Here is a 22,913-nt window from a genome sequence, read left to right on the forward strand (position 1 = left end):
CAGTATGAAGGAAAACAATGGAAAACACCTCCCCTTGCCTCTACCCCACTACCTCAATATGCTCAACAGGAAAACAAAGACATTCCTACTTTACACACACTATTTTCTAAATACTAAAAACTAGCAATATTTTGAAAGCAGTACTAGCCTGGAAAAAGAAACAGAATTTATGCCTAACACATAATACAGAACAGAATCTTCCTCTCGGCCCATTATCAGCATTAAGTACTAATGCAGAAGTTTTTAGTGAACTTATGCTATTAAAAAAAAGTGCTCCAATTCAACCTGCTATTCAAAACCTAAGTGTGACATTTAAGAGCAGAAGATTTGCAAGAGTTGTAAATCCTGCCCATGAATAACACGATCAATGCAGCCCTTTCTCTAGGAACTCAGTTTAGCTCTGAACACATCAGTGTTTTACTAAAGTATGAAGTTTGCCAAAGCATAACATTTACCTCATGTATCCATGCAATTATAGTTAATGGATTTCCCTGATTGGTTAATAAAAAACCCAAAGTTGTGTCAGTAGTCTTAAGAAAAGAATTTTAAAAATTAGTCTCAACATGCAATGTCAATCATCGAAGAGCTGTTTTGCATCCCATTATTAAACACTCAGGTATCCATCAATTTGAGTTTCTCCTGCTCTCTTCAGACATTTCTCATGGCAGTAACCCAACTGCCAAGCAGTACAGAGGATACTTTTTGTTCAGCAAGTCTTTACCTTCCACTTGGAACACTAAACTATCAAGTAGACATGCAAGCAAAACAGCAGATGTGTTTAACAGCACATTGTGGAACAATGTCCTACAGTAATGTGGAGAGAAGGTGGACTTTTTTCTTACTATTATTCTCTTCTCAGCTAACCCCTCAAATCAAAGGTAGTTGCTTAATATGGCATCATCACCTTGAAATTCAGCACTCACTTCACTGCAGCAGCAAGGCAGATCTAACTGCCAAAGAAAAGAAATCAGGTACACTGGAGAGCTATTGGATTCACTCAGGGCGTGTATTATCCAGCAGACACACGGTGTTTAGTGCAGAGGCATCTCAAGAAGGTGCCTTCAACAAGAAACTTACAGCCACATGCCCGTTCTCTTCGCTGAGGTACTGCCGGACGTCGTTCAGCGCTGCTAAGGCACACTGTCTTCAAAAGGAGAGAACCAAAGTCAAATGCAAGTTAAAGGCATTTTATTAATGCACCTGTGAGGAAAGTGCCCTGCAAATGTTAGATAATCTGCCTCAAAAAGACAGACCTCCCTCCAAATGCAGGAAAAACCAACAGAGGAGAGCCAAGCTACACAAAGGAAATGTGGCCAAGTCATCTTGCTCCTGTGTCACTGATAGAGCTACACACGTCCATAGAACACCCATCAACTTTGCTGACCAGTGAGCTAAAATAACATCATTGAACCATCCCTGTAACTGTATGCTTTTCCCAACTACCTACTCATAGATACATTCTCCTTAATTTGATTCTCAAAAAGCAAAAAAGGTAAATAAAATAAACCAACTTAAGGCCTTTATCTTGTGGCCCTAAGTGAAAGTGGAGAGACAACCGTATTTCAGTAATCTACTCATTCTCTTCTGAGCTACTGCGTGAAAATTGCTTATATTAAATAAAAAAACCAAAAAACGGTTAAAACAGAGAGCAAAACAAAGCTAGCATCAAGTATTAGTGACTGAGATGAAAATAACATCCCACTGCAGTCACTAACCCAGTGTAGTTAGTACTGGAGACAGCTGAGGACAGGAACACCAAAAATCCCCAGCCTTACATACTTCACACTTGCGTTAAACCTGGAGAAGAACACATGAATATGCAACTTTCCTATGTCCCCAGCATTAGCATTATCTTCAAAGTCCATTACGATTCCTGACACATCAGTAATGCTGGAGGGCAACATTAACATTGTACACGATTTCCTTGTTAGCAGAACAAAGCCCCATTTATTCCCAGTATGTACAGCCTCTTTGCAGTACCAACATAAAAGCCTGCCCATTTCAACAGCCCTTCCCTGCATTACCCCTCAATTTTGACTTCCAGACTGAAATTCATAACCCCTCTATTAACCATATTCTGCAAGCACAGCTTTATCTTGAAAGAGAAATGAAGGCTTTCCATCCTGACAGTATTTCCACATTAGCACAGTTAATAAATGTCAGGAGCTGAGATTCATCAGTCAGGTCTTCACTGAATAAATACAAACCTTCTTTACTCATTGCTAACCGGGCAGATTATCTCACACAGCCCATTTCATGCTACATCCCTCACCATTTAGTCTAATAGGTGACACAGAGGCACTTTAAAAGGTTTGGCTCTACCTGTAGGCAAAAAGTAGTGGCTTGCAAGGCTAATGCACCTCATAACTGCTCTTTATCCCTAAGGACTGGGAGGTTCTTATGCAAGCTGCTCTCCTTTAGCTTTAGCAACACTCAATTCTGCTGAGGGGAAGAGGGAAGAGAGAGAGAGGACAAGGCAAGGGACAGCCACAAAAGGAAGTCCAGACAATAGGAAAGTCCAGACATTTTTCATGCTTAAAGTGAATTAAGAACAAAACAGTCCATATTTTAAGTAGCCTAAATAAACATTATTTCTATCAGTCTTAAACTTCTGTTCCGCCTTATTTCATACTGCACACTCTAAGTGCTTTCCTGAACACACTAAAAAGTATAGTGAAAGCTGAAGAAAGTTAAAAGATCTACTTTGATCTCCTCTAGGAAAGAAGCAGCTCCCTCTTGCTCTGACCTTTCTCCTCATCTACTCTTTGCTCTCAAGGTCTGTCCCTACATTAAAGCACAGCCTCTTTCCAGGCAAGAGCAGAGACTCAAATGCTTCCTCTGGACAGGTATTCACTCTGGTGTTCTCCTTGCTTTGCACAGCACTAGCAAAACAGCAATTTTAGAGGCAGTGCATTGATTGACTGAATGAGGCACCTGCACAGTGGCCAGAAAGAAAATTTCAGGCACAAAAAAATGATAATTTTGATTCCCACTCATTTAAGCAGATAATAAATACATTGAAAGTGCTCCAGATGAACAACTCCTCTATGCAAACCAAAAAGAAAAGCAGTTATGTGGGTTTTTTTCTTTATGAACCAAACAAAAGCTCTAAAACACAATTTCAGTAATTAGGCAGCAGAAAGAATCACATCTATTAGCTGATATCTTACAAAAAGTTAGGAAAAGTAATAACTATTTGTTAAAATAGTTTTTGAGTGAAAATATTGAGGAGTATCTACAGGATATACTGTCATCACCTCCTACTGAAAGGAAAAAGGAATCAAGAAGGACTTCTCTCCATTTTTGATGCCTGAGATGAAACAAAGACTCCAAATTTTAATCAGCTAAAGAAATCACTTCACCTTCTCTAGAATGTCTTTTCCTGCAGTCCCCCTAAGGGGCTTCTTGAGCATACAAAATGCACCTACAAGCCACCTCCAAGAGCAAATTACACAGGATATAATTTTAATACCATAAGCATTGTGTACCAACCACAATCAAAACTTACTTCCTGATTTTCAAGCCTTCTTCATTGTCAGGCAGGAAGAATTCAAAGGATTTATACTTTTTCACCAAATCTCGACGATACTGACCGACATTAAATTCTGTCAAGAGAAAAGAGCATTAGTGGGAGCCAGCAACAGTCACATGAAAAGGACAAAAGTTATGACAACTTTGAAACCAAACTTCCTGCAATGATAAAATAACTTGGCCTGTAAGAAGTCACCATATCATACTTCTTTTTGTGTTTTATGGGGTTTTAAATAGCAAGACAGCAATAAATCTTGGAAACAGCGTAAGAATACTTGGGCTGCATTCACTCCACTTCAGTGGCCATACAGTAGTGCCTTTGTCCACCATTTGCCTGAACAACAAAAAGAAAGTCTTTTCCTCCTTTTCAAGAGTTACTCAAAGTCTATAAAGGACTGCTAATGATTATTAGTATTAATAATAATTAATAACTATGATTATTAGTTTTTTCTTTTGTGTATATGTGCTGTGAAACAGCATTCTGACAGCACTTCCCAAAACTTAAAGCTCTTATTTAAACAAGGCAGAGTTCTAAATATAACTAAACAATCTCGCTTTCAGTAAACAGAACTTAAATTTCAAGTAGTGGAAGCATTTTTTCAGAACCCTGCTCAAATATTTCTATTCCTTAAGGATTAGTATTTCACAACCCCTGCTCCACTTACTGGGGAAAAAAAAAAAAAAATATGAACTGTTAAAAAAAAATCATTAAAAAAATCATCCTAAACATGGAACATAATCTTCCTGTGATCTCATAACAGTAATAAAAAAACACCTATGCCTTATCTGGGCAAAGGTGCAAAAGGTCTGTGGCCAAGCACGTGTCACAGTATCAGGTAGGGGATTAGGGCAAGACAGTTCTGCTTTGCCACAGAGCAGACAATGACACTGAACCCTCCCTCATTAATCTCATTCAATGGCTCTGAAATCCGGCCTTTGAAATGCAATTAATGTTTAAGTTGTTTCAGACCTACAGGTTTTTTCTGTTGAACTGCAAAGCTTTTGGGGTTTTTTTTTTTAACTTTAAATCACACTGAAGTATTCTGTTTGAGATGCTGCCAAGGTACAAAACTATTTGCCAGACCTGGTTTCTGGAAAGAGGAAAAGAAGCTGTAGACAAAATTATAAGGTTGCAATTAAGGAAAAAAATACATAGAATAAAAGAGCTCAAGTACCAGCTGCTGTATAGAGACTGCTGTTGGGATTGGAGGCAGAGCACAAAGATATAAATTTTTTTTTTTTCCCCCAAAAGTCAAGTTTTGTTTGAGCTCAGCGGTGTTGATGGAACTTTGCATGGTCAACTGTATGACATGGATTATAGAACAATGCAGGTGAAGATTCTGTGATGGTTTTAATGAGCAGTGGCCACAGTGACTAGATGAAAAGGTGGGTCCTTGTAAGAAAAACAGAAGGTGCAAGAAGTTCAGATGGCCAATATTGTCAGCCAACAGCCCTTTAAGAATCAAAAACAATGAATTTTATGAGAAGGAATAGTTAATGCCAGAAGGTCATGCACAGCAGAGGAAAAAGTGCTATCTAGTGGGACAATCTTCAGCCTTTATTCTTAGCATCCACGCCTATGGAAAAGTTTCCCAAAGCTGACTGGTATCACAACCACAGTTATTCAAAAAAGCTTCCAAGGCTCAGTATCTAAAAACCACATTGCAACACAATTCTATTCAGACATCGAACTGACCTCGTTTCCTTCAAAAAGCACAGACAAAACTCCTCTGTGCTTTTAACCATTTCAGATTCTAAGCAACAGAGGATTTTGGAAGGAAGAAAACACTGAAATGATGGCTGAAATGATTCAACCATCATCAAGCCTGGGTTATTTACCTCCACCTTCTGTTCTTGAACTCTCCAGCTTGCTTAATGTTACATGAAAAGATGGCATTTATCTTTTCTCTGGTTTACATAACCTCACAATTTGAACCATCTGTCTCAGAGAACAAGAACTCTTGCTAAATTAAGCACACACTAATTTCAAGACATTAAGAGCCAAAGGGTAGCAGATGTTAGGGCTACTTGATACTGATCCTCTATCAGTTCAGTCCTACCAACTGGAAGAATTAGGCAAAATGTCATCTATTCCTTCAGCCAGGCAGTGAGGTGCTCTACATTGACTTCAACTTCAGCAGAACTGCATCAATGAAGACACAAACAGAAAGGCTCTGTGGTTTTCCAAGAAAATCCCACGTCAGCCTTTCTAACAAAGACAAACAATAACCAGCAACTCAAGACAGAAGCTCATATGGTACATTCATGTTGCATATTTTTGCAAAATTAGGCAGCAATGCTCTACCTATTTTTCATTAAGCACAAGTGTGTGTTTCCTGATGTGCTGCCCACAGTAGCCCACAGAATTTTTCCTATAGCTGAGCCAAACCATACCTACAGTAAAATTAGTGTTTGGGACATAGTCAACTAAGCACAAGCCAGATGTGGAAAATATCTTGTTTGTTGTCCAATACTGGACTTCTGCTTTTCAAAGTTCACACAGTGAAATGCTCAAACACAATGACATATATACATAACACATCTAATGTGTTATGTATGTAACACATTTATAACACATGTAATAACATCTATCACACATAACATTTAAGTTAGATGTGTATATAACACACAAGCACCTTGTCACCTTGGATATAGGCTAATCTACTTGGATTGTTATTCCATTTCAGCCTAATGACTGAACTCTCCAGCTATCTGATACTGGCCATCAGAAGGATTAAACCATGTGACAACAGTCAAAATCAAGGATAATTTAAATCCTGTAAACTCTCAAACAATACAATATATTCCCCATAATGTCTCTTCTAAATAAAGCACATTAAACAAGTTTCTAAAAGCTTAAGAAAACACCTATGTAAAAAGCTATACTAGAATCAAAAGGCAGTTGAAATACAGGCCAGAACTTTTCATCTTGACTTCTCAGAGCTACTAGGAAATACATCTCTGAATATCCAGCCAAAAACTCCACACTTTAGTATGATCTCATATGTTTAATGTCATTCAAATTATTAACTAGGCATAAAGCTACTAATACTGCATTGGACACAGAATCACAACACACTAAAACTGTCTTGCTCTTCTACAGAGAGAGGAGAAGGAAGGGGAGGTGGCTGCTCAGAACCACAAATGGACTTGGGTCCTGTTTACTGGGCCCAGAAGATACCACAGGAGGCCAGCCAATCTCAGCCATTTCCTGCCCAAAACACACACATAAATCCTCTTAAGAAGGTGATAACAAGTGGCAATTGGCTGCCTCAGCTCCATGTGCTCTTCATATTTAGACAAAGAACTGCAAGTCATTCCACAAACGCAGTTACACAAAGAAGTAGATAACGAATTGCAAGTAGCACAAAGTTCACACAAAAAGAAAGATGGAGAAGTCTGGAAGTTTAACCCAGAAGTGCCGATTGCTCAACTGCTTGTAAACAACATTCCTTTTCACTCACGTGAAGGAAGGAAGGGAAAGAAGGAAAAAAAAAAGTAAACAAAAAAGGTCAATGCTTAATGATAAGGGAAAAAAGTTGATTTAGGCACCTAGCAGAACAAGATAAAGGGACAGTCAACAGAAATCGATTGATTAATTAACACTTAAACAGCAATGTGCCTGTGTATGTTATTGCTTAAAAATATATTAACAAAGGAGAAGGATTTTAAGTAATCAAACTTGGCAACAAAATTACTGGAAATCAGGTTTAGAAACCACCTAACACTGTGCTCTGTCCTTCTGAAATAAACAAAAGTAAATCCATCACCTTTCGTAGGCACTCCAATCCAATTTAAATAGCGTGTCAGCTTCTTTGAGATGTAGGTTTTTCCTCTTGCTGGGAGACCCACCATGACAATCAGAGTAGGGCAATTGGTCATACATACTGGAACGGAAACACAGGAAACCAGCATTTACCAACAACATTCCCACAAAGCAAAGGCTTCTGCTGCAGTGGAAAATCCCTCTCTGTGTGCTCTCTGAGGAGCTGACCATCCGAGCAGCTCGTGCACTGTGCCTGTGCCTCGCTATTTGGGGGTTTACAGTGAACCTGACCACATTTCTCATGCTGAATTTTGGAAGGGCGAGTCAGTGGTAGTGCAGTGATGGACACGTGAGTTGTAAACAGGCAGAAAAGAAGAAGCCTGTGTATCTGCACACAGAAACAGTACCAAAAATAAGGAAACCAACATCTTATGCCTCTGTGTACCTCAGTTCAGTGCTTGCATTGAAAGGAAACAGCAAGGTGCGTGTAATTTTTAAATAATTTTTACATCTCTAAAACAAGACCTAAACACTGCTCAATCTTTTCTTGGTTTTGAGCGAAACAAGCGTGACAGATGCAGATTAACACAATGCAGTAAGACATGCTACTCACTACTTATTACTTCTCCGTTCAGTATAATTAATACTGAAGTCTCTCTTGAGCAGAGCTCATTTTGGCTGTAACTAAGAATAAGGCACAAGTATTCTACACAATCAACTACAATAATCTGATATAGATGTATGTACAGAAATACTCAATCAAAGCCAGAGTGTTTAATTTTTAAAAACCCCAATACTGTAAGAAGTTGAAGGCATTTTATGTATAATGTGAAAACCTTGAGGCATTTCCTTTCAAATCACAAGTTTTTGAACATTTTAATGGCACAAAACTAGGGATACCTTGCATTAATCTATCACAGCTACAAGGAACTGCCTAAAAAGAAAGAAGATATTAAAGTGATGCAGATACCACCAGCTTCCTCCACCCTGTAAGGGAATTAATTTCTATACAACCACACATGTATCAATTTCCTCAATGTCTTGATAGAGGAGACATCAATTCACTCCAAAAGAATGAATCATTCTCAGTGATTACAAAGCACTGTGATTGCTCAAGATTCCCAAACCTTGGATTTACAAGTCCCACCCCACAAAGTCACTTGCACAAATCTGGTGCAGATACTTCACATAACAGATCAAAAAAGAACAAGTGGAATAGCAAAGGCAGATGTGTTTCTTAAAATGCACATTGAAAGACAGGAAACCAAAACCATTAAAACTGCTCCACTTTTCATGAGAGAGAGGAGGTAAAATGGTACCCAACCTCAAACCCATGGAACAGTCAACTATGCCATGTAATGACAGCTGCAGGGAAATAAATGCAAAGCAAAACAGATCCATCCAAACACATCCAAGTCTCTGGAAGGACATTGATAAAAGCCTTCAGGGTAAATTCCTCTGTGCAGAAGCCTATAAACCAGAAAGATAATTTCTTGTCCCTTTTCCCCTTTGTCATGGGTTTAGGCTGTGAACCCCCTCTCCAACAGTGGGAAAGAAGTCCCTGGGGAAACAATGAAGTCTTTGGAGTGCCAAGAGTACAGTGCTTATTAAGCTTAACAGCCTTGCTTCCTGCTTTAAGGACAATAAAATAAAATGAGATGAGAAAACCCTCTGGGCCCCTGGAAATTTTAAGAGAAGACATTTTTCTTCAAAGCCTGTTCAAAATGTTATTTACCTGAAATACCTAGCTCTAGTTTTGAACAATTTTTCAGTACAAGCAGTGAAGTAAGAGCTGTAAAAGACAAACCAGGACCTGTATGGAAAGTCTCTGTACACAGCCCCAACTCCTCCTGCTCTGCAACAGGCTTTTTTATCCATTCCAGGCAGAATTTATCAACTAACATTATTCCCAGAGTACCTTTTTTTTTTTTTTTTGTTTTGTTTGGTTGGGGGTTTTTTTGTTTTTGGTTTTGTTTTTTTGGGTATTTTTGGTTGGTTGGTTGGGTTTTTTTGCTGCTCGGGTCAGCCATGCATTTTAACCTTCTCACAGAACATTTGTCTTTTGGTAATGCAACAATAAACCTGTACTGGAGCAAAACTAAAGGCAGGGAAGCTGCCATGAAGAGACCTGCAACTCACTTAAATGATTGCTTCACAGATTACACCACCAGCTAAATTTCTAAATTAAGTCCTACTACCTACATGGGCTTGTAATAGACCTTATAAACGAGCAGGAAACCAGATCAACACAATGACAACGTGTAAGAAGGAACATTCAGCATGCCAGTCTGCTATCCCCTGCATTTTTACATGTGTTTCCTCAAAGTACAAACCTAGCAAAGCTACGTTTGTGAGAACCCCATGTGTCCAGTTTAACAGGCACATCTAACCTGTTATTCCAATCCCTTTGTGCGCTATCTGAGGGTAACTACAGAGCAGAAACCAAGAGAATTATCCCAAACAACTGGACCTCCTGCTCAGATTAGGTGCCAGGCTGACCAAGACTGCTTTTACTCTACAAAGACAGATGTCCCTGCCTTTATAAAGAGGAATACCACTGATCCTAATGATCCCAAATACTCTGCTTTTACAAAATGCCATAGCCCTGTAAACAACACTACACAACATGTGGTGCTACAGCACATGCCACTCCTTAGTGCTTGTCTTTAACAAGAGAGTGGCAGTACATAATCTACAATTCAGGGCACTAAAAAATGTTTGGTGTTCTGGTTCAGATGGCCACCAGTGGCTGCAGCCTCACACCACCTGCACAGGTGGCACTTAGTGACAAACACACCTGTGCATTGGGAAGTAGAAGCCAAAGACACCTGTGCTGGCCAAAACAGCACATTAAGAGCTAAATGACAGGACTGAAAATAAAAGCACACAAAGCAGCTATTTTACTTCTTCTGTACCTCAGTGAGGCATTCTCAACAACACACATAAGACTCAGCACAGCAGATTTTATTTCCTTCCTTATGATCCTGTGTAATTAACAAGGCTTAATTTTATTCATCAGTTCAGTCATAAAGTTAAGACCAGAACAGAACGCAAAGTTCTGAGGATGTATCAAGTACTCTAAAGTTAAAAGAAATTATCTTTCACTTCATCTAAACCACAGTTTTCTCAACACTGTTGCCAACACTCACTGAAAGCTCAGAGGAATATTCATTCCCATTATAGGTATTTTCAGTGTCAGCATCTCAAGGCTTACATTTTCCCTTGAAGAAATGTAAGCAAGTTTGACATGAGGAAGTAGACTGATAAAAATAGCCAAACGTACCACAAGAAACTCTTGGTTTCCCAACGGCACAGTGCTCAGTCCCCTTTTCACAAGACCTCACCACCATTCAATTTATTAAAAAAAAGCTTTTCAGTACAGAAGTAGTTACAGGTGTGTGAGTTCGAGCCAAGGCAGACTCCTAAGGGCAGTTTTCTCTCCACTCCTACCACTGGACTGTCTGGTTTACCTCCAGAAATATCTCTACACAGTCTTGTCTCCAGAAAATAACCATATTTTTTACTACTGCTTCACATATGTAACTCCTAGAAGTTTCTGACAGCCCCAACTTGTGGATGAGCCATCAACACTAATTTTGTTAGAGAAACACACACACACAGAACAGTAAAACAAAACTTACAGATTGTACACCATTATTTGCTAAAGATGCTCTAGGACTTCAGACAGTTTCTTCTTTAAAATGGATGTTTGCAATAAGTGCATTTAAGAGTGCATGTTTATAAACAGCATCGCCTAAAAGAGGGAACATGGAACAAACACACCCAAAATACCAATCAGTGAGGGAAAATGGCCAAGTGATGAAGTGCTGCAACTGAAGCAACGTCATTATCCCGGCTTAATATGTCTTTAATATTTAAGAACAACACAGCAAGTTGCAGCTTGAGGGTAAAATTATGACTGCCTACCCTTTTAAAGTTTAAGACTTAACAGTCAAGGAAAGAAGAAATTACATGCTTATTTCTCCCCTCTTAGACTCTATTGTGAAATAATGCAAATGCAAAAGAAGGTTGTGAAACCAAACTGGGACATGGAACAATCTAGATCGGCTGTGCTGCAATTCATCAGCCCTCAAAACTCTCATGGATCTTATGAAATCAGAGTCAAGAGTTGATATTTTCCAAGTTCACTTACTACCAAACATTTTATCAGCTGTCCTTTCCTTTTTACCCAGAATTAGATTTTGTTTTTTCCTTAGATGTGTTAAGGGCGGATGTTTTTTGTAGCAAGCTGTTACTGTTAGAGACCTGAAGTTTACAGAGTATTCTTGCCGTTTCTGTGGCCTTCAATTCAAGGCCTGTTCTCCAAAAATCCTGTACTATTTAGAGGGTCATACAAAAATATCTCTGACTATAAGCCAACACAACCACCCTTCCAAATAAGGTTAGTCCTACATGTTTCACCCATCACTTATCCAAGTTAACCACTGCTAATCCATTATTATCTTTTTAATCAATTACAATAACCAGCCTCCCCTTCTTTGCATCCCACAGGGACAAGTCCCCCATCCTGCTGTTCTTCCTGAAAAGCATCTGCTCCTAGACCAGAAGAAATCCATTCTCTTCTAATTTGTCTCTCCTCCTTTTGCCCAAACCACCAGTTTCTAACACTACCTTCGTGCGAGGGATTCAGAATTCACATTTGTCCCCTGGCCAACCTTGTGCCACCAGCTGCTCCAAGCAGCTCTGTCACCCACTTCCTCAGGGTTACCACTTGCTTCCTACAGCTTTGATGGCAACAGCAGTGATCCCATCACACATCCTGCTCCTCAGGCACTATCCTCACCTGATTCACTCTCCTATTTTCAGTTCCCAGGATTAGGAGCACAAATACACTCAAGCAGCATGTGCTCAAAGGGTAGAGTTCTCTGGAGCAGTGATAATAATTTGATATGCTTTTTCAATGTACATTTCTACTGCTGTACCAATAACAAATGACAATTATTAGCACGACCAAATTCCTGCAGCAGTAGGGAAACAGACATTAACTGGGGGCGGGGGGGGGATATTTAACCACAGGAAGTTCAGTGTTTATCTCCCACTATAAACATCCTCTGCTGGCCTCTCAAAAACTTTCACTAGGGCCTACTTGGCTATTTATTTTTTATGTCCATGGTTATACCCCATTGCTTGATTCAGAGCTTAAAGCAACCTGAACATCCAATGCCAAGAACAGCTTTAATTCAGCCTATTTACAGACAACACTTTTCACAAGTGACCACAAAAGGCAAGCCACAGCTATTAATAACAATATGCACTTCTACTGCCTCCAGGTCTGACTTTGGAAGGTCATCAGAACAGCTACCTTGGCTGTGCCAGTGCCACCAGCTATAAAAGCTGCCTGCTCAGTAGGCTGCACACGGACACAAGTCCTCCTCGAAGACCTTGTAATGCACAAACTGAAAGAACTGGCTCTCTTCAAAGCCCTGTGACAGCTAAACCCTAGCACAGCTCAACAGATTGCTACTTCCCCAGACAATTGTAGATGCTACAACCTTTAGAAAATCATAGTAAAAACAGCTAACACAGGTAAGTCCTTTTGTAGACAAATCTGCCAAGTCCTCAACTGAAAGTGTGCACAATTTTGCTCATCCACCTTCTAGAAGGATAAAGACTAAAGTTAGTGCAGATAAAGGTCAGCAGCACAAAGGAGAAAATAAAAAACCTAACCTAAGGAGAGTGAAAGAGTTCAGCCTGTTTAGCCAAGAACCTCAGAACACAAAGTGACTAACTTCACTTCTTCCACTGTAAAGCTACACTTGAGGACAAGAAAACCACTTCCACCCTGAGCTGGTATTTTTGGAACAGTAACATTTGACATAGTTACCTGAAGCAGCAGAGAACTGGAACTGTTCAACCAAACACAGCCCCAAATCACCCATCTGGGCAGTCCATCCTGAGCTGCCACAGCACAGCTACAGCACCCACAGGTCACACTGCCTCACCACAACACAGGGCAATGCAACACACGTGGAAATCTTAGGATAAAGGACTATGCAGCTCCCTCTCATGGGAAAAATCACCAAGTGTTCTCAGTCTGCTAAAAAAGATAGATGGTTTTACCAAGGAAGAGTAACTTCTGCTACGTTCAAGGCTGCAAGTCTTGTATATCACAAATGACGGCAGATTTGTTATGGGTAGGGCTGCAAAAGCAGAAGGATTAAAAAACAAAAAGAATTCCACATCTCTTTTTGTAGCACAAGGCTTTTTTCATTTATAAGTGGTCTTAGGCACTACACTTACAGAATCCTACAAGAAACCCCACAGATGTGTAATTTTTTTTAAGTTATAGTCAAGTGAAGCTAAATAATTCTGCCAAGAAGACTCTGAACATTACCAAATTACACAACCCATATGCAATTTTGTTCATGGGCTTGGTTTGGGGTTTTTCTTGTAAAACAGTATCTGTGTCAGAGCTATAACAGATACTCTGTTTGGAAAAGAAATGCCACATTAAGGCTAAAATGAAGCAGTCTTCTTAGCCTGTTTACAAGAGCACTTAGACATTTTCTGCCCCTTTTGCTATTTCAGCACTCATCTCCTCTTAACCTACCATGTTTCAGATGCTGCGTTAACTCAGTTCCCACAGAAACATGCCTGCCTGCTTGCCCAGCACACGGGACCAAAGTCTGGGGTGGGTTTTTCTTTTGGTTTTCCTTTTTAGCTAGAGCTGGACCAAAGCAAGAGCAGAGAGAGCCAAGGCTGCAGCCCATGGACTCCTGCCACACCGGCAGAGCCTCAGCTCTGTCAGCACAGCCTCTTTGCATGACAAATACAAACAATTCCACACGACAAAGCCCCTTTTGTCTGCAAAACTGCCGTATGTGGACCTCAGTTACTTAAGGAAAGGGGGGAAGTGAAAGAAAGAGGGGAGAAAAACAACCTGTGAGGCAAAGTTTGTTAATGAACTATGGTTTACAAACCTCACAGCCAAAGTCTCAGGAGGCTGATGACTTGGTTGGCTGCACCTCAAAATATGGGAAGTCATTAACTCATAGAACAGATGGGCTGATACAGCATTGCCCTTAAAGGAAAAAAAAAAAAAACCAAAACCAAAAGGAACACAAGAACCAAAACAAGAACGCAGTGACATTTTTAGGCCTCTCCCCAAGAAGAATACACTGAATATAAACGCTCCCTGACACCAGAGCGTCTAACAAATAAAAAACCCAAACAAGCCCCCAAAACACCAACAAAAGCAACCAGAAAACATATTCATTCCAGCTGAGCTTCCCTGCCTTCCGCTGGGCACTGAGCCAGCAGCTTCGGGCTTCGACCCTCCACGGGGGACCGCCACCGCCGCCCCCGCCCCAAAGCGCTCGGCTCGGCTCGGCTCCATCCCCTCGCAGCCCGACCCCGCGCGGCCCGGCGCTTCCCGGGGCTCGGCCCCGTTGGGTCCCGGCGCTGCCCCGGCCCCGTGGCGCTCACCGCCGCGCTGGGCGCTGTGCCCCGCGGGCAGCCCGTTGTCGTAGGGCTCCCATGTCTTCTGCAGGGGGTTCTGCGTGAGCTCCCGCGCCGCCGGTGCCGCCGCCATCCTCGGCCGCTCCCGGCTCCCACCGCAGTGGCGGCGGGCGGGGCGCGGCAGGGCCGCCCCCGGGGCAGGGCCGCACAGCGGGGGAAGCCGCAGCCCCGCGGGGGAAGCCGCAGCCCCGCGCCGCCCGCGGCACGGACGGGTAACCCGCCCCGGTGTCACCGAGGCGCCGGTGTCACCGAAACCCCCGCGGGCGGGGTCGCGCTGAGAGCAGGTGGCTCCGCTCTGTGCCGCTGCTGCGCTGCTCTGGCTGCGGAGAACACCGCGCTGCCTCGGAAAAGCCTTTTTTTTTTTTTTTTTTAATTTTAAACAAAACCTAAAAATAGCACGCCCCAGGAGCGTGCAGTGCGTTTTAAGTCATGCGTTCAATTATACATTTTTCCAATTAAACTTTGTTTTGGCCTGAAGGCTAAATTAATAGCGATGCAGAAAAACATAGATAAACCATAGATTTCCTATATCCTATTTAGCTCCCAAAAAGAGCTGCTGACAAACGGCCCTGGGAAGCTGCAGTGGGAGCAGTGGTTTGACTAAACACAATACAGAGCTGTCGCCTTTCCACATCACCTCTATCAGCTTTACATCTTGGGGAAACCCAGGTCATTACCTGGGCTGAGCAAAGTCCTAAAGAAGCTCAGTATTTCACATACATATACACCTCTCTAGTTATATATTTTACAAAAAAATAAATGGAATGCACTGGAACTATGGTAGTGAACTGTAATACACACCTTCATTATGAATCACTCCATTACTAGAACACTGGCCTAAACACAAGTGAAGGCCAGTACATACTTTCTTTTTTAATACTAACCAAACTTTGAGCACCCGAGGATCATTTTTAGTTTTTCTGTTCTATTACAAGGCAAAATGTACCTTTCTAAGTAACAAAAAATCAGTTCTCAAAGACATTTGGCAAGATAACTCTGGGAGAGTCAGCACTGTTTTTTCCAAAGCCATGTCTGCTTGACCTGCTTTTCCCTCTGTTCTGAGTTATTTCCTTCTTCCAAGACTGATTACAGTTTTCCACTGTTGGTGCCCTACACTATATTTTTACCTAGCATTTTCCTCCTAATTTTGTTTTAAGTTGATTGCTGGCATGGGGAGGGGCAGAGGGGTTACACGAATTACATTACAAGGGTCACGAAACTAGGAGCAGACAGAGGGAGGTTTTGAATACTCAAAAGCTTCTTGGTTTCTTCTGTCAACTGCATATTTACTTCCAACAGATGCCAAAAGATGTGGGAGCAGGAACAGCTCAAACTCTGTTCCAGGTTCATCCCAGGAGCATTTCTCCTGTGCACACACAGAATGTTGCAACACACAGATGACAGACTCCAGGGTAGAGTCCAGCATCAAGACATCCCCACCTCGCCCTCCTGTAATCACAGAAAAGCTGACACCAAGATCCTCCAGCTTTCCTAATAATGCCTCCAGTAAAGCCAGAAGAGTCCACAACAGTGTAATATTAACAGAAGTAAGAATCAGCAGGAATGCCAGTTTATAAACCACGCTTCTAAAACTTGTTTTACATACCTTAAGTAGAAAACTTATTAAAACTTTCCAATCTCCAGAAATAAAGTTTGTACTTCCTTTCTGGAAATCCACACCCTGCACAAGAACTGAATGTCTGCTCACTCACCTACCTCAAGCCAAGAACACTGACCTGATGTTGTCCATGCAAGAATAGCATTTTTCAGAAGTCTGCAGGGTGAACAATCACATTTCTAAGTCTCATCCTCAAAGCACCAGGCACGCTGCCAGTTAATTAATTCCCTTTGGCTCAGGCAGCTTCAAACCAGTGGCACCTGCACAAAACTTCAGTTAAGGGTTTGTCCAGGTGTCTGTAATAACATTAGAGGTGTGCAGAGACACCTGCTAGCATTTGTTTTTGTGAGGCAAAGAGTTCAGCTTGGCTGATGACAAGCATATGTGATTATGTTGTTCATCAAACTTATTCAAGGGTTGGTTGGTTTGAAGTTTGTTTTTAAACCTCAGTGCAGTAATGAGCTATTCGACCAAGGACACAAAGAAAGCAAATACAGGAATCTGTATATATAAAAAATACAGCCACGCCTGAGGTCCCATTTCAAAACATGGCTTACAAGGGTACTGCATGGAATTCCTGGGAAAAGACAGAACAAGTGTTGCTCATTAGATTCCCAATAAGCAACAGAGATCACCTTTTGCACACTCTCATTGTCATCAGCTGCTGTCTGAACACAAAGGCTGGAGGGAGCAGAGCTGGTGCCTGCAGGTAAAGAACTGGAGACACAGCTTTGTTTGCTACAGGGAAACCATGAACAAGGCTTTACCCCAGGAAGGCTTCTACACAAAGCATCTACTCTCAGGGCCATGCTGAGCAGAGAGCTTACCTGAGAAACCACCTCTCCCCAGAGGCGAAATGTCAAGGGGAAGGGCACTCTTGGAAAATGAACTGCTGCATGGAAATAATGTGCTTGAGCCAAGTGACCGAGTTACACTTACTCTTTGGAAACAACTGACTGACAAGACAGGAAATTTAGGGTTTAATGCCAACAGCAAATGGTAATAATTTAGAAACAGGGCGACATAGAAGAGACTGAACTAAGGTTTCTGCTTGATCCTACAGGAAACCCAACTTGTATCCATAAACACACTGTATCATATGGCAGCCATATAATCCAAGTTTCACAACAAGGGCAACTTCCACGTACCTCATCTCCTTAGTAAAGATATCACCCTTTGGTCTGACAGCCCATAAAACATCCATGAACCACCCAACACCTCTTCCTGCCGTCCTTCCACCATCTCTCTGGCAGCGCACACTCGCTACTCGGGACAAGGAGAGCAAAGTTCCCAGTCTGCAGGTGCCCTCAGCACACGGAGCAGGCCAGCTCGCCACAGACCCACCCACGGGCCCTTGTGGGGGACAGAGGAGCAGGCAGAGCTGAGAGCCAGGAGGGACCTGCGGCACAGCTCCGAGACATGGGCACAGCCAGAGGTCAGGCAGGGGGTTGTGCTCCATCACCGCGCCCTTCCATGGGTTCCGCTGGCTCGGGGCCGTGGCGGGGCCGTGGCGGGGACACGGCGGGGACACGGCGGGGACACGGCGGGGACACGGCGGGGACACGGCGGGGCCAGCCCGGGCAGCCCTCAGCATCCCGCGGGTGCCGGCACAGCCCGCGCCGCCAGGGGGCGCCCTGCCCCCTCCACCGACACTGCGCGGGCGCGCGGGCGCCCCCCGGTGGCCGCGGCGAGCAAAGGCAGCGGCCCGGCCCAGCCCCGCGGACACGGCGGGAATGGGGACACGGGAAGGGGACAAAACACTCGTGCCCAAAAACAGCTCTCCTGGGAAAAGGAATTCCCAGCTACCCTTCCGAAATGTATTGCCACAGCCAAGTGACAGCGCGATCGCCGTGCCAGGAGACAGCCAAGCTCCGCAGAACTAAAATCCATCAGCACTTGGCTTTGAAGCACGCGAGGTAGAGTCAGAGGTTACAGAAAGCTACAGGGAAGGAGAGTCCATCTACTGACCCTGCTTTGTTTCCTCATCCAAATGAAATAAAAAATTGGGAGGGGTGAGTCCACACTCAGAACTACATATCCCCATTTCTTTCTAGATATTAAACACTGACAAATTATATTTCATCATTACTTCAATTTCTCTAAAGCAATTCTCCTCCCACTGTGTCTTGGGGTATACTTTTCAGCTCTGCATTCTCAGCTACTTACTCTGACAAAGCCCATAGCATCTGACCTCTACACACACAGCTGGCAATAATTAGCTGGGAAAAACATAAACCCAAACCCTCTCTATTGCAACTGGCAGGGTACTGCTCTAGCTCGAAGTGACAAACAGAAATTAATTTACATGATCCCATCTTAAGATTGATATATGCATTTTCTACATGTGGCAATAGCGAGAGGAGGAGAGATCAGAGTTTAAGTCCTTATCCCCTTTTAAGAAGGTACAGACAGGGCTGTGAGGCCCCCACTTAAAACTGCCCTAAAAGACAGCCCCAGCACAGCACCAGTTTTGTTTCAGTACAATTTGAGGAGACACAGACTTTGCAAAGATCATTACATACGGCTGTTATTCAAGAAATACAGACACACACCAGCACAGGCCTCAGCCACACACATATCTTACATATCTAGCCTTGACACCTATCCAAAGCTCCCCCATTTCACATGGATTAGTTGGCTCTGACCAGCTAACAGGCAGCCTGCTACACTAATCACAGCATTTGTATAAAGCAGACAGGGTAATTCCTATTGAATTTATAACTGATTCTCTCTTTAAATGAAAAAAAAAAAAGTCAAATATACCTTCAGCAGGCTGGTAGCAGTCCTTCATTGGCCAAAATCAGTGCAGCTGGAAGCATCACCCCAGGACAACAGCTATCTAATATATGCAAGGCTGTTACAACACTGCAAGCCAATGAGAGGAGTCAGTGACCAAACACACAAATATGCTTCACCCTTTCTGCTCACAAGTAACAACACTCCAGCATTTCAAAACTGGGTTTCAGGTGGGAGAGATTTTTCCCCACACAGGGATGTGAGGCACAGTGCTGATGAGCTTTTTGGACCAATAATTCGTTGTGGTGTTCTTCCATGGTGAGAGGACTTGCAGCTGCACCCAGTTTCTGCTATAGTGACCAAAGCTACCACAGAGCAGCCAGGACACTTGGTGTGTTCTGTCACATCCCTTGTTACAGCAAGACCTCAGCAGGGAACAGACTGCTCTCTCCCTCAGGTAATTCCCATATTCCTGAAGTGCAGATCAAGCCCAGCAGGTTTTTCCTCCCTGTGGAAGAGAAGTCCCTATCACCCTCCCTAAAACACAATGCCCTTCTGCTCGCTGTGTTGTGACTGCTGTAAGGCAGGTACAAACCCAGCTTTGCTATCCAGTCAACAAGGAAATCCAGAGGTAAAGGAAGCTGCACTAAAAAAAACACCTCTCTGTCTCTGGGCTGTTCCTGAACTCCTGGATGATGACACAGAATATGCCTTGGGAACAGTCATCCTGCACAAGAGATCCCTGAGGAGCTAAAAACTTCTCACGGAGCTTCCCACAGAGAACAGAGTAAGTTCTTTGCCATTCAGAGCTCAGCAAGCACAATGAGCAATCAAGGCAGAGAGGTGCCACACTGTGTGAGCAGAGTGACACACACTGATTCACACCTGCTCAGCTCAGGCTCCCAGGACATTTTGTGGTGTCAGCTTCTTAAATGAAGACTTCCCATGTGGTCAAGACTGCCAGTGGTTCGTTCCTCAACCCAAAGTGCCATGCTTTTTGTTTTCCCAGAGTCTAATGCCCCTGGAGTCAACCCAGCAAAAATGACAAATAGCCCACTAAGTCCCCAAAAATTTCAAGCATCCCACATGACAGGTTCAGCAGGTTCCCCATACCATCTCCACAGGTCCTGCCATCTGGGACTTGATTCCAAACCAGCTGAAATCACAAGGACCAGGCCTTGTGATACACAGCCCTAGCACTTCCTTCATTTCTTCTGAGCAACAAGTAAGTTTTATCACTGGCACCACTCACTCCATATCTTATTTCCTCTCACTGCCCAAAGGGAAAATGTTCCCATTGTCTTCAAGTAGACTGATACCCCAAGGACAAGAAAAAAGCCAGTAAGAATTCAGAAAGAAAACAAGAATCTGCCCTCAGCGAGACACACCTTCAGAAATTATTTTGTTAGAATTCATTTTACTACGAGACTTCCTGGCTACAGATCAATCTGTCAAAGAGACTGATAAAAAAAATCATGCTTTAGATGACAATGAGCTACTACTAAGGACAAGAAAATTCTTCACTGCTACCTGGGGAAAAGATTTAAACAACACCCAAGATCCTACACAGACAAAGCTGTATAAATTCAGGAACTGAAAAGATCCTAAGCTTAAACAAAATATTCCTTAGCACAGATAAGATAACAACCCATCCAAACATAAAATGGTCATGTCAGGTAAATCAGCAAGAAAACAAGCTCCTATCTATTCCAACAATCATCACCACATCTGATACAAGATCTGACAAGGGTTTGGGCACTCAGGAGCCTCACACCACACTTATTTACCTGGAGAGACAGATAATTCCCACAACAATTTGCATTTATGGTGTTTTCCTCATTGTCTACTGAAACATCATCAGAGCTAGGCATGCAAAGCAATGAGGTATCCCTTACAGCAGTGCTCATGTGTGGCTGGACTCCAGCATGGTTGGGATTTCCAAACCATGACAACCCAGCAATCAGGAAACAAGCACCAGCCATACAAAGGTTTTATTGTAAGTATTGTACCAATAAAGTCTTAGATCACTTTCTACAGAACTCACTCATTGCAATGCAGGTGTATAAAATCTATCAGGCAACCTAAGATTATTTGGGGAGATAAAGCAGGTTTTTATATCAGCAGATATAAAAAGGTTTTGTATCAGCAGATATCAGCAGAATGTCACCTCACCAACACGTGGATTGCATGAGAACCCCAGAGCAAACACTGAGACTCACAGACACAGTGGTATCAACTGAAAAAAAAATACACCTTGCTACACTGTCACTCTGTCCTTTGTTATCTTTATGTGAATCAAGTATTTTCATTATTTCTGAGTATATAAATATGTTAGTTTAGATATTTTTTACATTTCAGAAGAAATTATTGCTCTCTTTTTAATGTGGAGAAACCTAATGTCTGGAGATAAACCCTTTTGACAAGAAGCTGTTGTTTTCATGCAAGGAAGTTTCCTGTGTTAAGTCTGGCATGAAGGGTTAGATTTAAGGCTAGCCTGCATTAAGTCTGTTAAATCTGAAGGACAAATCACGAAATCTTTACACCTCCAGTCCAAGCAGTCACCTCCTATCTTTACCTCAAAGAACACTGAAATTATTTCCCTGAAAAACAGGCAAGATCCACAAGTGGTGCTTCCAGGTATTGCTTAAAACTATTCCCATCATCACAAAGTTGAGCAACATTTTAAATCTTCCTGTTATGATGCAACATAAAGGGAAGATGGCATCCATTATCCATGTCTTCTGAGTGCAACCCAGTGTTAAAAATCCCTTTGTAGATAAACTCTCTCGCTGTATACCAGGGACTCCATACTATTTACATGAAGGGGCTTGTGCTTCTAGGAAGTGCAGAAAGAGGACATCAAAACACATGGCATTTGCACAGATTGCCTATTTGCATTCACACGTCCAGAGGTTAAGTGCAAATCCTGAGTTTCCAAGATGGCAAGTCTGCCGAGGACAGTGATTCCTGCACACTGCTCTGGTAGCACCTGGTGTTACTACAGCAACAGCACGTCCAGCCCAGCACAGCTCTGCTGGGTGCACCCCAGACACTGCCCACCTCCCTGCCAGGCCAAGACAGCAGCACTCCAGTTACCTGATATCCCTGACAGAACCACGGCAAACAAAGCTTGAATAATCTGTAGCATTTGAAAGAGAAGGGAAAACAAAACACCCCTGCATCCAGGGGGATGTCTATCTTTGTGCTTCTTGAATCTGCTTACAAGCAATCCCTGCTAGGCAGTCTGAAAGTGCCTCCATCACCTCAAAGCTCTCTACTCCTTTTCAATCACAGAAGCATATTAGAAAACCTCCCCAGTTCTGAGTTTGAATTTGCAGTTATGAGTAGTAATGTAATTAAAAAGAGCACAAGGAAAGGACTGACAGGTTTAAGTACAACAGACAGCCCTTATCCAGGCTGACAGGCTTATGAATTATGCTCAGCTACTTTAATATTAGATATTTGAACATTTCTGGTGTATACACATCCTTTCTCCTGTCACTCAGCTAGGATCCTGTGAATCCCACTTGCTCATAACAGTAGGTCTAGGCTGCAAAATAAAAAAAAAAATTATGAAACAAGAGCAGCTGCCTTCTCAGAGTGGAACTAAATCACTTTAAGCCATCTTTAAAACCAAACACTATCAACTGACTTCAGAAGTACAATTCCACAGGAGCTGTCACTTCAAAGAAAAACATCTGTAAAAACTATATATGTGTTAGGGAAGTTGTCTGACGAGATGAAAAAGGAGAAATGACAACAAAGAGTACACAAAATTTGCAT

General features: G+C 42.4%; 1 protein-coding gene across 7 annotated transcripts in view; it reads right to left on the reverse strand.

The window, feature by feature from the left end:
- LOC146431815 (6-phosphofructo-2-kinase/fructose-2,6-bisphosphatase 4) overlaps positions 1–22,913 on the reverse strand; it is a 56,543-nt gene that overhangs the window by 21,027 nt on the left and 12,603 nt on the right. For 2 of the 7 annotated variants that reach the window (XR_014854769.1, XM_085072893.1), the window contains exons 1-4: positions 14,744–14,958; positions 7,302–7,418; positions 3,509–3,605; positions 1,078–1,144 (exon numbers count right to left, since the gene is read on the reverse strand). Coding sequence is in view for 6 of the 7 variants with exons in the window: in XM_085072893.1 (XP_084929019.1) it covers positions 1,078–1,144; positions 3,509–3,605; positions 7,302–7,418; positions 14,744–14,849 (387 nt within the window). In the remaining variant the exon portion in view is untranslated. Of the gene's footprint in view, positions 1–1,077; positions 1,145–3,508; positions 3,606–7,301; positions 7,419–14,238; positions 14,262–14,743; positions 14,962–19,157; positions 19,223–22,913 lie in introns of those variants that run through there. The other 5 variants (XM_085072895.1, XM_085072890.1, XM_085072894.1 and 2 more) reach the window with 5 other exon arrangements.

The sequence above is a fragment of the Lichenostomus cassidix genome, chromosome 12 (assembly GCF_008360975.1).
Source record: "Lichenostomus cassidix isolate B80296 chromosome 12, HeHo_3.0, whole genome shotgun sequence".
NCBI classification, from domain to species: domain Eukaryota; kingdom Metazoa; phylum Chordata; class Aves; order Passeriformes; family Meliphagidae; genus Lichenostomus; species Lichenostomus cassidix.